Genomic DNA, 17386 nt, shown 5'->3' with positions numbered 1-17386 from the left:
ACAATTGTAACCTTCCAGGATCAACGGGAGTCATTGGCATGTGTGTGCACTACCATAGACATGCAAACATTCCTCACATGTGCTAATGAAACACACATGTGTATGTACCACCCACAGTCTACATATAACATATGTAGACATATAACACATGCGTGTGTTGCATAGTACACACACAACACATGATACATACTACATGCCTCAAATGTATGTATACATACCTCATGCACTTATGCATAGGACAAGTGCCACACAAGCTACAGACATGATGCATATAAACTGTATACATCAGATGTAACTATAATCTCAACAGTTTACATAGTTATACATACCACATGCATACATTGTCATTTGAGTCAGGATACACTCATAGGGGTGATTGTGGCACTAGTGGCTGTAACAGTACAATACAAATTTTGTATCTTGGTCTCACACTCACACACACACACAAGTACACACCTCACTGAACAACACACATGCAAGAAAATACACACAATCACATATATGGCACTTAGTCACTGTGCCCCAGTTCCCCTGTTTCTATGGACACATCTCACCTGTGCCCTCACTCACATATCCCTCAGGCTCAAGTCCTGTGTTTGACAAAGGCAGTGTCCCTGCTCAGCCTCCTGTAACACAGAGGTCTCTTTAGTTCCTGACACCAGGGAGTATCTTTAAGCCTGGCCCTCCTCTGAGGCTAGAACTGGGGACTCCTGGCCTGCAGGGTCCTTCCTTCTGCTCTTTCATGCAAGGCTCCATGGGGGAATTCCTGAGCACATAGTGTCAGTATGAAGAGGAACACACAACATGACCAATTCTGCTGAGTTTACCATCTTGCTTAGCCCCTGGGGGATTAGCATGTGCCAAGGTGGGAAGAGGACCTTGGCCAAGCATCTCTCAGGATTGTCCCATGAACCTCCCATTCACAGGAAACTCAGGCATGTTTCTCTCCCGATGATACAAGCACAAGTGCTGTGGGATTCATTCAAATGGACTTGGAAGGGACCACAAGGACCTGCATACAATCCTACCTTCCCAATTCTCCTTACTTTCCCATCATGAGTCCGTGATCTCAGCAGACACAGAACTGTCAAAACATGGGAGTGTCCTTCACAGCCCTGGACAAAGACATGAAATAAACCAGCCTAGTGAGAATACAGGGTCAGTACATGGCAATGACCAGTGTGTGTTGTGCAGTGTGTGTCAGAATGTGAAAGTGTGTGCAAATGAACAGAGACAACTCTGTCCTTCAGGGGCTGTGTGGCCTACCCTGACAGTGCCAGGACCACACATTCCCAGCAAAGGGGTGGGAAGAATCAAGGCCTGAGCTCTTTATACCTCAATGTCCTGATAAAGGTCATGTCCTATCTGAAGGGACCTGTGTCTCCCTGGGACCTCTTGCCATCCACTTTGAGAGAAGAGGACACAGAACATCTGCTTCCTTCTGTGAAAAACATCACAGGCTTGGGCCTGAGTGTACACATTCCCGCCATGAAGGTTTGGGGGATTTTTGTTGTTATCCTTTCTTTCTGTTGTTTTATTTTGTTGCATCTTTGTGAGTTTGAGGGGACAAGGAGAATCCTCCTGGAGGCACACATGTGCCATGAGATATGCACATGCCATGGAAACACAGAGGGAAACCTCTCATGCCCCTCCTCACCTCTCACCTTATTTGAAACTGGGCCTCTCTTGTTCTCTAGCGCAGACATCAAGCTAAATGTCTCAGGAGCTTCCCTGACTTCCCCATCTCTGCATCCTCTCTCACCTAAGAGTGCAGAGATTACAGATGCATGCGGCAGCATTCAGCTTTCTGTGACTTCTGGGGATCTGAACTCAAGTCATCACTTTGCACTGCAAGCACCTTACCTACTGAATCATCTCCCCACCCCCATGGAACTCCCTGGGATACCAACTCCCTGCAGGGGTCTTGGGGCTCTAGATGGCATAGTGGTCAGAGGAAGTAGCCCAGCTGCTATAGGACCTTCTGTTACAGCACTGTGTTTATAAATCTCTTTATGACTCAATATAACTTTTAATGCAGTTCCTTGTCTGCCCAAAGATTATCTTACCAGGACAGCTCTTGGCAGAGTGACCTAAGATGAGCATGAGGTACAATTTGGGGCACAGTTACCAACCATCACCAATACTTATGAGTCCCTTGTTCTCACTGAAGCGTTTGTATAAAGGGACTGTGACATTGTGTTGTGTCAGGCACATTGATGTGGCACCTTCAGGAGGTTCTGTGACACTGTCTGGAATGTGACTCTCCATTCCGATGTCACTCAAGTCTGGACCAGAGGGTACAGACTGATCTCTTGGCTGAGTTCGTTATGAGTCATGTGCTGTGCTGAGTCAAGTCCTGTTCTGAGGAAATCCCAGAGGTCATCTGTAAGACAAACCTGTGTCTAAACCTCACATTCTCTGATCTCCATTAGCCACTGTTCAGCCAGGAGATGAAGTGCCCTTGTGCCCCTCAGTTCAGATCAGTATTGAGAATTCCCCCAAAGTCTGGCTGTTCCCTTCCTCAGGCAGAGATACCCTAGGACTGAGGGTGCCTCCTCTAGGGAAGCATGGAGGAGTTGGGGTTAGTTCTGACTGATGCCTCTTCCCCTCTGGCCCTGACACACTCTTCCCAGACCCATGACATTTTGACCTGGTTCAAATATGAAAACAATTGCAAGTCTAGAACAATCCATTTGGTCCTTTTGCTCAGCCTTGTGCTTCCTAAAGATCTCACCTGCTGGTGCAAAGGGAGCCTTCAACCCCATGACCATCTGCTTTGAGCCTGCAGGGCACCATGATGAATTTGCCAGCAACAAAACCCCTGAAAGTCTCACCATTTAACAGATGCCTGCAGGCATAGGCATGGTGTTTCTTGCTGGGTGCAGCCCCGGCATTAGTCTTCTTTCTTGTTGGTTCTTCTTGAGACAGCAGAGAGGGAACAAAATCAGTGGAGAGTAAGACTTTTCCTACGAGATAAGGTAAGACTTTGTCTTACAAGAGATTTAGGTTTGCTGTATAATAATAATTTTATTTATCGAAGTCTACGTTACTATGTTGCTATATCTGATTTACTTATCTATGGCTGAGTCACTGTGCTCTGCTACTATAACTGACCTGTCTTCTGTGTTCCTCTGAGGCTAGAAACTGCAGTCTCTGGCACTTAGCACCTCATTCTAAACCATCAGGAGATAAAATAGAGGATTAATTGCTAGAGCCTTTTTCCTTTTGTCCCTATGCCTCTTCTTGTCAGGCTAGGGGGAAGTTTGGAGCAATAAACTTCTATTGCACCAAGGAAAGTGAATAGCACTTGCAGAAGGAAAAAGTTTTACATAGGCAAAAATGCATAAACTTATATAAGTTCATATACCGATTCATAAATGTGCATTTATACATTTCCTCTTCAATCAGTTGGGACTACTTCACATGCATTCTCACAATTACATTCTTACACACACACATGCATACAGTCTCAAAATTACATACTTACACACACATCCATACTTACATATGCACATGGAGCAAAAGAAGAAGCAATGCTGCAAAAAGAACTCACTCATTCTGGATGAAACATGAGCACCAATCTTTATTGAATACAGAAATAGCTTCTACCTTTTAAAAGCTAAATGAATTAAACTCAAGTTTGTAAAGGAAAGGCTTGTTCCTTTTAATAAGATTAAGTCTGCCTTGCTGTTAAGAAATGACCTGTTCTGTCTCATGGTGAGGAAAAACCTGCCAGTTACGTCTGCTCTCTCCAGCTTCTTCTTCTTTCCTCTTTTCCTCCGCATTCTGCACATTGCTCTCTCATGTTACCTATAGTCTCTAAGTTATTCCACTTTGCATTTCTCCTCAGCCCAGATCCTTTTAGCTCAGTTCTCCTTAGCTCAGTTCAGCTCCATTCTCCTTCAGTCAGTCCTGACTCTTCAGCTCAGTCCCCTCCAGCTCAGTCCTGACTCTTCAGCTCAGTCCTGACTCTTCTCCTTGTCCTCAGCACTTAAACATCTTTCAGAATACATGATCACATGTCACAAAGTTCATCACAAGTTCCTACAAAAAATCAAATCATAAATTGAAATAAAAATTTACAACAGAGAATGTTTGCATGCATATCCATTAAGAGTAATTATCTGGTTGACCATCCATCACCTGTCTCAGCTTCACAGGTTCACTGATGGTTTAAAACCACAACTAAGTTATTAGTGAACTTTTCTATAGATAAATGCAGTCAATATTTTTTTGATTTTCTTTTTTTTAATCTATTTTTCCCATCTTTATTAAATTGGGTATTTCTTATTTACATTTCAAATGTTATTCCCTTTCCCGGTTTCCATGACAACATTCCCTTAATCCCTCCCCCTCCCATTCTATATGGGTGCTCCCCTCCCAATCCTTCCCCCATTACTGCCCTCCACTTCCACTGGTGCCCTTACTAGGCTATTCATTGCTACCTATGCAGTTGGAGTCAGTCCATGTATAGTCTTTGGGTGGTGGCTTAGTCCCTGGAAGCTCTGGTTGGTTGGCATTGTTGTTCGTATGGGGTCTCAAGCCCATTCAGCTCTTTCAGTCCTTTCTCTGATTCCTTCAACGGGGGTCCCATTCTCAGTTCACTGGTCTGCTGCTGGCATTCGCCTATGTATTGGCCTTATTCTGGCTGTGTCTCTCAGGAGAGTTCTACATCCGGTTCCTGTTGGCCTGCACTTCTTTCCTTCATCCATCTTATCTAATTTGGTGGCTGTATATGTATGGGCCACATGTGGGGCAGGCTCTGAATGGGTGTTCCTTCAGTCTCTGTTCTAAACTTTGCCTCCCTATTCCCTCCCAAGGGTATTCTTGTTCCCCTTTTAAAGAAGGAGTGAAACATCTGCATTTTGTCATCCTTCTTGAGTTTCATGTGTTCTGTGCATTTAGGGTAATTCGAGCATTTGGGCTAATAGCTACTTATCAATGAATGCATACCATGTGTGTTTTTCTGTGATTGGGTTACCTCACTCAGGATGATATTTTCCAGTTCCATCCATTTGCCTATGAATTTCATAGAATCATTGTTTTTGATAGCTGAGTAGTATTCCATTGTGTAGATGTACCTCATTTTCTGTATCCATTCCTCTGTTGAAGGGCATCTGGGTCCTTTCCAGCGTCTGGCTATTATAAATAAGACTTCTATGAACATAGTGGGGATGTGTCTTTGTTATATGTTGGGGCATCTTTTGGGTATATGCCCAAGAGAGGTATAGCTGGGTCCTCAGGTAGTTCAATGTCCAATTTTCTGAAGAACCTCCAGACTGATTTCCAGAATGGTTGTACCAGTGTGCAATCCCTCCAACAATGGAGAAGTGTTCCTCTTTCTCCACATCCTTGCCAGAATCTGTTGTCGCCGGAGTTGCAGTCAATATTTTATCCTTTGCCCTAGCACCTATGATAAGTCGTTAGTTCCCTTTTTATGACCTTTAGTTAATTGTTTTACAAACTCTTGGAATGTGCTCTGAGTAGGAGAAAGTCTGTTTACTATCTAACAGCAATTAACTAGTGACACTTGGGAGACTGGCAGAGTTCTCACTGCAGTTTTGACTATCAGAAAAAGACATAATAGGATAGTAGCCCCACTATAAAAGATTTAATAATCACTGATATAATTTTAGCAATTCTTATAGGATCATCGTTAAGACTAAGAAGTCATCTACTTATCTATATAGCATCACTACAGGACAGTACATCTTCGTAGATCTGCAGAGATCTGCTCCAACGGGGTATGGTATTACTTAATGATTGTTATAAGTGTTTAATAATAATAACAGGAAAAGCATTTTAATAGCAGGAATCTTTCCTGAAATGAATCCCTTACATCCTTGTGTAATGAGGGTGAACCAGTCACAGATTGAATAATAATCCGAGGCTGGCCATCTCAGGATGAACACCTGTTAGTTATTAGCTTGTCTTGTTATGGCTTCTGACAGATTCTGAATCCCCTGCCCTCCTATGCTGTTAGGACACAGTGAGAATTCATTGGATACTGTGGTGGTTTCCTGCAGACCAGCCTTTCAAATCAGCTAAGGTACCATTTAGACCAAGAACTAATCATCCAAATATTAACAGTAATGGTAGGATTTGTCTTGATATCCTAAGATCAGATCAGCCTCCTGCTGTAACTATTTCTAAAGTCCTTTTATCCATTTGTTCACTGCTATGTGATCCAAACCCAGAGGACCCCCTGGTGCCAGAGATTGCATGGATTTGTAAAACAGGCAGAGACAAGCACAGCAGAACATCTCGGGAATGGACTCAGAAGTGTGCCATGTGATGCTATCGTAATGTCAGAATAATCTAAATTATAACTAGAATAAACTTTAAATTACAGCTTTGGAAAAAAGCCCCCCCCCCATCTTCCCCACATCCCCAGCCCCACTCATATATCCAAATGCCTTGTTACCAGGGACTGGAACAGTTTGACAGGGTTTGAAGGACTAAGGTTCTGGGTTTGTTGGAGGAAGTGCATTAGTAGTAGTGGGCTTAGCGGTTTCATAAAGCTCACACCAGGCACTGAATCACTTGTGAGCTCTTTCTCCTTGAGCCTCTCTCTCCTATATACCATCTCCTCTCTTCTCTCTCATCCATCCTGTCTTTGTCCTCTCTGTCTGGACCATTCTCTCTCTGCCTAAACATCATGAAATAGCACTCCACTGTGTCTCCAGGACCACACATGACTCGCTTACCCCATGCTTCCCCCCATGATAGAAATGGACTAAGCCTCTGAAACTGTAAGCAGCCCTGGGTACACTCTTTCTCTGGTACTAGCTGTTGTGGTCATGGTGTCTCTTCACAGGAAAAGAACAGTGTGACTATGACAGATACCAAGCAGTGACCTTGCCTTAGAGTCCTGAAGTGAATGCACAAAGTTCCTTTGCGCTTGTTGATCTGATATTCTGTAGAGCATAAAGAGAGCGCGGACACAGACAGAGTGCAGGCAGAAACCATGAAGATAAATCAGTGAGAGGCAAGAAAATGATACAGTGGAAGAACATCTGCATTTTATGTTAATAGGAAGGACATCTGCATTCTGGGTTACTAGGAGAACTGCGTTCTGTGTTAGTAGGGAGGCCATCTGTATTCTGTATTAGTAGGAATCACAAGTGAGTAGAATAACAGTGAATACACAGAGAAGAGTCACAACCTAGGGCACTCTAAGTGTAAATGTCCCCCACAAATGTCACCACAGCCTGCAGATATTTCTGTAGACCAGAGGGGTGTAAGTGCCTCTGTGGTCAGGTGGGTGAGTGGGCTTCAGTACTCACTCTCATCCCTTGTTCCCCAACAAGAAAGAGAAGTGGACGGCCAGAACTGGTCATCTGAGTTATCAGAAAGTAGTATCTGAGGTCATTCTTCCATTCTTCAACACAACACCTACCTGGAATCCTGTCTATGTCTAGACATGGGGCCAGGAGACACAGGAAGACAGAACTGTCATGCACAGTGGCTCCCATCTACTTCCATAACTGAAGGGAAGGGAGATTTATGTGAGTTCAAGGTTAGCTTCAGCTAAATAGTGCATTGCAGCCCACCTTGGGCGGCAGTATGAGATTCTTTCTCAAATGGTCAGGGCCGAGGATGCGTCTTAGTCGGCACATTGCTTGCCCGACATGCACAAAGCCCTAGGTTCCATCAAGATCACACCATGATTGGGTTGTGTTGACACACATCTAAAATTTCTGGACTCAGGATGTGGGGTCAGGAAGATGAGTTCAAGGACCTTGTTAGCTAAATAGAGTCCAGCCTGGGCTAGAGATGCTGTCAGAGACAAACAACAAACCAAACAGAATCAGAAGGAAGAGATGATGGGAGGGGAGAAAGCTGTGACCTACAGGTCTGTACACTTTGTGGGGACTCAGAGACCCAGGTAAACTCCCAGTAATCAGCTCGTAGCATGAGCTTGGCCAGCAGTGTGAGCCCGGAAATAGGGCTAAAGACGCCATAAACTAAGAGCACACTATAATCTGAATTTTGAAGGGAGGAGGTTTCTCTGTGATTCCAGAGGTAGAGCAAGAGAAGGGCAGCTTTCAAACCCACTCAGGTAGTGTCTTGTCAGAGAGGGTGGGCCACCTGACTGGAAAAGGAAATGTTCCCCAGGCCTCTTGAGCAGGAGGTAGAAGCCCACGGGGACAGAGGACATCCTCAAACCACAGCCACTTGAAGGGAGTTGGGTGGGATGGGGCCCAGGAGCAGTTAGCATCTTCTTCACCATTGCTGCCAGGTGTCTGTGCACAATATGGTCATGTATATCACATGTGAAACAGAATCAGGACCCACTGAGAAGGTTACCTGTGACTGTCACTGCTATAACTACATAATCTCTATTTTTCTTACAATCTCTCTATAACATCAGGGCTGACTTCTGCTCGGACAAAGCTTCTCTCCTTTCTCATTGTTTCCTCAAGACCTGAGTGTTTTCTAAGACTTGACTCAAGGGAGGCCTTTCTTCCCGTCTAGCTATGAGGTGCAGAATGGAGGTTTGTGCTTTCTAGGCTGTGTCCCTCTTCATGGCTCCATCAGTGTGACAGGTACTGTGGGGGAGTCCCTGAGCGTGACTTGTCAGTATGAGGAGGGATTCAAGACAAATAAGAAATACTGGTGCAGAGGGTCACTTGTTCTACTTTGTGAAGATATTGTCATGACAGGAGGCTCAGAAGAAGCTAGAAATGACCGAGTGTCCATCGGGGTTGATCCAGACAACCTCATCTACACAGTGACCTTGCAAAGCCTCACCATGGAGGATGCAGGCACCCACATATGTGCGGTGGATATACCATTGATCGATCACTCCTTGGGGATTGATAAGTTCTTCAAGGTTGAATTGTCTGTGGTCCCAGGTAAGCCTCCATCATGCCAGGGCAGCCTGAGTCCAGGGCTGTCATTCCCTCATAGAAGAAGGAAGCCATGATCCTTAGGATGATGAACTGGGAGATTGGGTGATCTAGGACAGGGAGTGTATGTCCACACTTGCTTCTGTTAGAACATGTTTGGTACAAGTGACAGTGAGTGTGTATACCATTACATGTGTGTGCATGCAGAGACAGAAACAATGGGGAACCTGTCTTCTTAAAAGACATTTTATTATTTTATTTATTTGTTTGTTTTTTTATATATTTGTTTATTTGTCTGTGTATAGGAGCTGGTCCATGGTGTGTGGGAGTCAAAGGAGAACTTCTAGGTGTTAGTTTTCTATTTTCACCTTGTAGGTCAAACTCAAGTCATTAAGCTTGGCAAGCAAGGGCCTTTACCCATTGAACCCATGTTGGGGATTCTCTGTGTCCACTGTGGGACAGTTTCAGGTGTGAAAATTTCTAGAGACAGGCTCTGAATCATTGGCTCTCTGTGACTTCCAGTTCTTTTAAAAGAGGAGTCCTCTCTCCCAGGTCTCATACGATCCTGTCCCCAATCTCCATGAGGGAACAATACCTCTTCACATCAGCTCCCCTCTCTCAAAGGCGGCTCTGTCCTGGGACTGAGTGTACCCTTCCTTTCCATGGAGGTTCTTGAGGTACCAACTTCATCACTGACTCTGGGACTCCTGAGAGACTTCTCAGCATCCTGAGGAACCCCCCAAGCCCCCGAGATCCCCTGAGTCCCGCCACACCAGCAACAATTTATTGCTGGAAGAAACTCAGAGGATTCCTCCAAGGTTCCCCTTGCAGGATGGAAAACAGGCTTTCAGCTACTTTGGTTGCCAATATTCTGTGTCTAGAGTTCATTTTCAGGTTATGGGGCCTCCCTTATTCTTAGAACCCAATTCAAGCATCTCTTTAAGGGGAGGGGTGGTGACATGGGCTGAAGGAAGGGGTCAAATGCCTTTGATAATCCGAGTTTTAATCATCACATCTTCTTCTTGTTCTCCCTGTTCTTCTTGTTCTTCATCTTCCTCCTTTTTTCTCCTTCTTCTTCTCCATCTTTATCATCATCATCATAGCTATTTGAGAGAGGAACTTGAGTAGCCCAGGTAAACCACAAACCCACCGTGCTCTTAGAACTCAACTTGAATGCCTGCTCTTCCTGTCTCTGCCTCTCCAGCGCTCAGATTGCAAGCATACATCAGCCCATGGTTCTCAATGTTGATTTCACCCTTATGTTTCCCTGCAATTTCCTCTGTGTATTCACATTGAAGCCTGGGAATGAAAATCTCACTGACATAACTATCTCTCTGCTGTAGAAGCCACTCTCCCCAGGGCCCTGCAAGCTCCTGCCTCTCTAAAACTTTCCATCTGCTCATTCCTCAGAGAAGAATGCCCAGTGGCCTTTCTGAATTACACTGGGAGTGAGTGGGCCAGGGAGACAAGGAGTCCCACTACCCTGTTTGTCCTCACAAGGATGGCAGACATGGAGGCAAATGGTGTGATTGAGGTTGGATGGGACATGGCACTCACCAAGTATCTTGTCACTGACACTTACACTCTCCTCTATAAGAAGACTGGCTTCATGATTACAAGTGCAGGTCAGACAATGTGCACCCTGAGATGGGCTGGGAAGGCAATCCCTGACCAGGCATTGGTGTGGCCATGGGGCAGATAGGCTGTCAGACAGCTGTCCACATGCCCCAGGGAGCTGGGTAAAGGAGAGTGACAGAGCTTTCTATGGGTAGGAGACAGTGTGGAGTTTGTGGGAATTGTCTTGTGTTCTCATCCTTTGCTCCAATCACAGGTTCGAGCCCTTGGTGCTGTACAATTCCGGAGCCCACCACATCCTCACCGGTTGACCCTCAGCCCAGCATGACCACAATTGACACAATTCCTGCTCCCAGCCCACAGCCTCGGTGAGGAAACAATATCCCTGAGGCCTTTGGATTGGGGAGGAGGGGTCATACTGAGAGAGCAGAGGTAGAAGGGTTTGGATCTCCCTCTTATATGCCTCTCCTGCATTCCCAACCTCAGGCTAACATGGAGGGTCTTGTGAGTACCAGTTACTCATCTGAAAATAAGGACACAGAAGTGACACTAGGATACAGACACACTTGATGGCAGTAAATATTTAAAAACTTGCTAAACCTTTTATCCCCCAGTAGCCCCAGCACCCGTAGGGCCAAATGGAGCTAACCATAATTTACCTCTTGTTAGTTTCTCTCCTGGCAGTTGTGAATTTTCTGGCAAAACCTGGCCTCTAGAATTCCAAAATGTGCTGGCCTCTCATGGCTACCTTCTGTGGATTCTGCCCACACTCACAAGAACCTAGGGAAATCATGCCAAACACACCCAGAGCCTGTGGAAATGGCTCTGGGGAGATGGTTCTGCCCCTCTGAGTACATCTGAGTTTGAGCCATATCACCTACAGGGAAAGTCAGCCATGGCGGCTCATACCTGAAGGACCAAAGCTGCTGAGGTAGAGACAGAAGGATGCCTGAGACTCACTGGCTACACAGCCTACTTGGCAAGCTTCAGGATAGTGAGAGATCCTGTCAGAAAACAAGACAGATGGGCCAGGTGAGGTGACTCACACCTTTAATCCCAGCACTTGGGAGGCAGAGGCAGGTCAAACTCTATGACTTTAGGACCAGCCTGGACTACATAGTGAGACCTGTCTCAGGGCAAATGCAGAGTAGTAGCTCTTGAGGAATGACCGAGGTTGTCCTCTGACCTCTACATTGACGCACACACATGTGCACCTCCATACATTCACGTGTGCAAACACACACACACACACACACACACACAATTATCTATGTAAAATGAATAAGCAGGGGATGTGGAAGCAAAGTCACCCAATACTTGGGAGGCGAAGGCAGGTGGATGTCTATGACTTGAAGGACATCTTTGTTCAGCTAGGACAACATAGTATAAATGAATGAATGAATGAATGAATGAATGAATGAATGAATGAGTGAGTGAATGAATGACATCCAGGAGAAAGTGGGAGAAGTCCAGTTAGAAGAGATCTGGGTGTGGGTTGGGGAGGAGGTGCCTGCCTGGTTAGAGGCCCTGAGGTTAGAGTCCCATGGGTTTGGTCTGGAGTTCACGGCTAATTCTTGGGTTATGGATTAATCACACTGGCCTTTCAGGCAGTCCTGTCCTTGTCCCTGCATAGATCTCTGTGGACACAGACCTGGGGTGGACACAGGCAGATAACACAGGGCAGTAGTGTTGCCTTTTGGGAAGGGCACTCATTGTGTCTATGTCCCTTCCAGGTCTCTTCTGAGCAGTCCCTACTTCTGCATCCTGCTGTTTCTGGAGTTACCCCTGTTCCTGTGCATGCTCTGTGCCGTCCTGTGGGTGAACAGGCCTCAGACGTGGTCTGGGAGACAAGGCATTTGGCCCTATCATGAGAGCCAATGAAGTCTGTTGACATGGAGACCCTGTCCCTGGATGCATCACTCTGGTGGCCAAGGACAACCAGTAAACCTGTGTTCTTGAGAATGCTCTGAGACTTTCAGAAGATTCTCTGCACGTTTCAAACACATAAAGAATGTGCCCTACATATACTGGCTGGATAGATGGCTCCGAGGTTAAGAGCACCGGCTGCTCTTCCAGAGGTTCTGAGTTCAAATCCCAGGAACAACATGGTGGCTCACAACCACCTGCAATAGGAACTGATGCCCTCTTCTGGTGCGCAGGTGCACATGCAGACAGTACACTCATGTATTAAATAAATTAATTATAATTAATTAAATGGAATTATAACACAGCACCTTTACTTGTTTTTTGGTAAGTTCACATTTGTGTACAACATGACTCTATCCTGTCCACCTGCGTCCCCACCCTCCCACTCCCTCAGGCCTGTTTTCCTCCTCCCCTCCATGTCCCCTCCCCTTCTCCCATTTCTCTTTTTCATTTTGTATCTCACCGAGAACAGTTAGTGCCTCCTGACTGGATGCTAGCTGACCTTGCTGACTTGGACTTGGGCATGTGACCTCGGCTGTAGTGACCTCAGGATCAGGAGACAATGCCACATTCAGAACTCAGCATTTCAGGGCACTCTCCTCCCCTACCTCTGCCTGTGGAACTCTTTCCTCTCCCTCTCTGCCTTGGGGTGGGATGGCGGTGTCATATAGGGCTGAGCACTCAATGGTCACTTACACCACAGCAGAAGGAAGCATCACCAACCAAGGACAGGGCAGCGCTCATTAAAGGGTGGAGACGTAGATATTTCGAAGACAATTTGAGAGCTTCTCCAATAAATATGTACACTTTCCATGAGAAATACTCAATGCACTGTGTCCTCCAGATTCTGTAATACAATGTGGTCTATACTGATGATCCCCCTGTCCGCTGTCACATCCCTGCTTCCCAGCCACCCCGGTGACATCCTGAATCTAACACTTATATCTGCTTGGCTTAAGGCTTTGCCACATACATGCTCATGGGCTTGCCAAGGGTGTATTTTTTAGGTTCTCTGGTTCTGATTGTTATGTAAACAAAGTTATACTTTTTTTGTTTTACATAGAATCTCACTATGGATGTCTGGTCCAGAATTCACTATGTAGACCCATTGGCCTTGAACTCAGAAATTCACCAGCATCGTCATACCAGGACCTATGTTAGATTTTCCCCCAGTGTTCAGGAACAAACCCAAAGCCTGATTCATAGAACAAGCACTTTGCCACAGAGATGCACCTCACACTCCCCACCTGTCTGTCTGTCTGTCTGTCTGTCTGTCTGTCTGTCTGTCTGTCTGTCTGTCTCTCGTTTTCTCTGTCCTTTCTTCTTCCTTCTTTGTCATTAACAGGGTCTCCCTGTACAGCCTAGGCTAGTTTGCAACCCCCAATCAGGATCCTCCTGCCTCTGCCTCCCAAGTTCTAGGATTACAGCCATGTGCTACCATACCCAGTTACCTGCTTCATTTCTATGTCTTGTGGCTTTACCAGTTAACATTGTGTCTTTGAGGTTCCCACAACTGATATGTGGATGCCCTAACATGCACCCTGCCTGTGCTGCCCTCTGGTTGGCTATGTAAGCACCCAAGACAGCATTTTTCCCTTCTGTGGTTAAACACTTAAAGCCTCTTTTCCTTTTCTCTTCTCTCTCCTTCCTTCCTCTTCCTCATCTTCTTCCTCCCTGCCCCTTCCTGCTGGTGTTATGAAATACGACACAAGCACACATCACCAAGACCTGCTTTTTATGTGAGTTCTGCTGATCCTCCATATATATACTGATATATAGAGATAGACATATGCACAGAGATATAGAGAAGGAGATATATCTTTTGATGAATTGCTTTTAATTGCAATGTAGCAAATTGGTCAATATTTCTTTCTGGCTTAGGCCTTTGGCTCTGACTTAAGAAATTTTCATTCAAGCACGTGCTTGCAATCCCAGCACACTTGATGTAGAGGCAGGAGAAACTGGAGTTTTATCCTCAGCTACATAGTAAATTCTAGGTCATCTTAGGCTACATACGATGGTGGAGAGATGGTTTGGCAGTTACAAACACTGGCTTCTCATCCAGGTTTGCACCCCATAGAAGCTCACAGTGGCCTCAAACTCCATTTCTAGGGGATCCAACTTCCTCTCTGGCCCTGTCTGAGCACTGCCAGGTACAGTGATATGGACAGGGGCACAAACCCTCATGCAAATAAAAAGAAAAGTAATATTTTCAATAAAATAAACAACCTAAGAAGATGAAGAGGAGGGGAGACTAGTCATAACAGGAAGAAGAGAAGGTGACGCCCTAAAATTTAAATTGTTTTCCTGAATTGTAAACGTGTTTATGTTTAACTCCTTACATTCTATATTTTATGATTACTGAGTGCGTATTGTGTGTGCATGTACATGCCACAGTCAGGGCAGACCTCGTGGAATCAATTCCCTCCTTCCACAGTCACTTGAGGTACAAACACTTAATTCAGGTCACCAAACTTGTGGAGCATCGTCACCTACTGAGCAACGTGGGTCACACTGGTACATGGTGGTCTTCTAGTAGGAGCAGTAGTCTTAAGTCTTGGTATTTCGGCTCTCTTCTTACATATCTGTAAGTCTTCATCAACAATGGTCAAATCCTTTGCTGTTCCAATCTTGGGACAAGGCAATCACGTTCCTAAAAGGAAAGTGAAATTTGGGCTAGAGAGATGGCTCCACTGAGAGCAGCGGCTGCTCTGGCAGAGACGCTGAATTCACTTCTTAGCACCGAGCCTGGGTGTCTCATAGCCCAGGTCAAGGGATTAATGCCTCCTTCTGGCCACTGTAAGTCCTGATCTTATAAGGTGCACAGACAGACAGGCAGGCAGACAGACATATAAACACACATTAAAAACGACACAAAGTTTTATAAAAGGGAAGGTTTTCTGAAAAGCCCATGTTGGGACTTTGAGTGCGAGCCCATGTCTCAGGCAGGGATTCTGTTGCCCTGAAGAATCACCAACCATAACCAAAAGCAACTGGGGGAAGAAAAGGTTTATTCTGTTGTCTCTTCCATATCTCAGTCCAGCATCAAAGCAGTCAAAACAGAAGACACACAGGGCAGGAACCGCGAGACAGGAGCTGATGCAGAGGCCATGGAGGGCAGCCACTTACTGTTCTGCTCCTCATGGCTTGCTCAGCCTGCTTTCTTATAGAACTCAGTGCCACCAGCTTAGACCTGAAACAGGAAGTCTGTCCCTGTATGGAGTCTTGGTGACTTGCTATCCTGGAACTCACAGAGATCCCCCTGCCTCTGCCTTCCCACTGTGGGCATCAAATGTCTGTACCACTCTGCCTGCATGGAGCTGTTTCTCAGCTGAGGTTTCCTTCCCTCAGGTGACTCTAGCTCGGGCCAACTGGACATTAAACCCAGGCAGCACTGAGCATCTTCCTTATCTATGAGCATGGACTGTAAGCACAATGACTTGGGAACTTTGAAAATATCTTCTAAGGTTCAGTGGTTTGGATCAGCCCTGCGGTGAAAGCCTGGTCACCTGAGGTCAGTACCCAGGACGTAGGGTGGAAGGAGAGAACCAACTCCCATAAGTTGTCCTCTGACTCCCATGTGCAGGCTGCATGCACCCCCACACTCACAAACACATCCTATACCACACACTCTATAAGTAATATTTAAAGCCAATAATAAAATGTTCTTCAATTAATGATTTCCTCTTTGAAACTTGTTCCTGAGTTTTTTATTTGATTTTGAATACATTACATATATTATTTTAAATTTTTAAAAGATTTGTTTTATTTTAATTTTGTGTGTGTGTGTGTGTGTGTGTGAGAGAGAGAGAGAGAGAGAGAGAGAAAGAGAGAGAGAGAGAGAGAGAGAGAGAGAGAGAGAGAGAGAGAGATACACATGCAGGTGTGAGTGCAGGGCCCCTGAGTAACAGAATGAGGTGACAGATCTGGCAGAGCTGAAGTCACATATGATGCTGAGCCGTCTCCTGTGGTTATTTGGAGCCAACCTGGGGTACTCTGAAAGAGCAGAAAGCACTCAGTCACTGAGCTGTCTCGCCAGGCACTGTCTTTTATTTTTAATTATTAAGTGTGTGTGTGTGTGTGTGTGTGTGTGTGTGTGTGTGTGTGTGTGTGTGAGACTGTGTGTGTGACTGTGTGTAGGTATGTGCATGTGAATGCAGTTATTCATGAAGGTCAGAGGTGACTCTTACCCATATGCCACCTCTCTACCTCCTTATATTTATTTAACTACATATTTATTGCTTAAGCCTCCATTTTATTTTTTTCTTTCATTGGTTTGTCTGTGTGAGATCAGAGCTTCAGAAATCCCTAGATCTACAGGTGATTTCTATGCTACCTCATGTGTGTGCTAGGACTAGAACTTGGGTTTTCTGGAAGAAGAAGCAAATGCTCTTAACCACTGAACCGTCCCTCCAGCCCCTTATTTTTAGTTTAAGTGGTGTCCTTAGATTGGAGTTCTGGCTCAATGGCAGCTTGCCTGTCTACCATGCACAGAACCCTGGGTTTGATGCCAGTGCCACACAAAAAGGAAAAGATTATCAGTAAATGGTATTTTGTGTGGTGGGAATGTGTATGTGTGTGAGTGTGCGGGGTTTGTGTGTGTGTGTGTGTGTGTGTGTCTGTGTGTTTCTAAACTTCCTCCCATGAAAACCTTGATACCAGAGGTATAGAGTACTTATATCTATCCACACTTGCAATTTTACCTCTGGATTTAAGCCAACTGCAGATTGCCACAAGTTGGGAGGCTGACAAGGGAAGGAGAGAGCTTGAAGCCAGATTGGGCTGTACAGCAAAACTCTGCCTTCTAGGAAAAGAAAAGGGGTTTGTGGATTCAAATCAGTGAGTAGAGGACTTGCCTAGCATTCTTGAAACCATGCATTCACTCTCCAGATGCTCATAAAACTGAACATGCTGGGGAATGCCTTTAACCACAGCATTTGCTGTTGGAAAAACGAATATCAGAAGTTCAAGACCAGCTTGAACCACATGAAACCTGGCCAATGCCTGTGGCCCTAGTAGCCACCGTGACAGAT

At 45.4% G+C, this 17386-nt stretch overlaps 1 protein-coding gene across 2 annotated transcripts in view; it reads left to right on the top strand.

Annotated features, from left to right (window-relative positions):
- Positions 1 to 13173, top strand: part of Cd300ld (Cd300 molecule-like family member D) — a 32881-nt gene extending 19708 nt beyond the window's left edge. The window contains exons 4-6 of one of the 2 annotated variants that reach the window (XM_087569206.1): positions 1372 to 1494; positions 10684 to 10795; positions 12161 to 12601. In XM_087569206.1, the coding sequence (XP_087425332.1) occupies positions 1372 to 1494; positions 10684 to 10795; positions 12161 to 12308 (383 nt within the window). In that variant the 3' untranslated portion in view covers positions 12309 to 12601. 2 annotated transcript variants of the gene reach the window in all.
- Positions 13174 to 17386: the final 4213 nt, after the last annotated feature.

Source organism: Rattus norvegicus, chromosome 10 (assembly GCF_021556685.1).
Source record: "Rattus norvegicus strain SHRSP/BbbUtx chromosome 10, alternate assembly SHRSP_T2T, whole genome shotgun sequence".
NCBI lineage: Eukaryota > Metazoa > Chordata > Mammalia > Rodentia > Muridae > Rattus > Rattus norvegicus.
The sequence above is the reverse complement of the archived record's forward strand: the minus strand, read 5'-3'. Positions and strand labels throughout refer to the sequence as shown.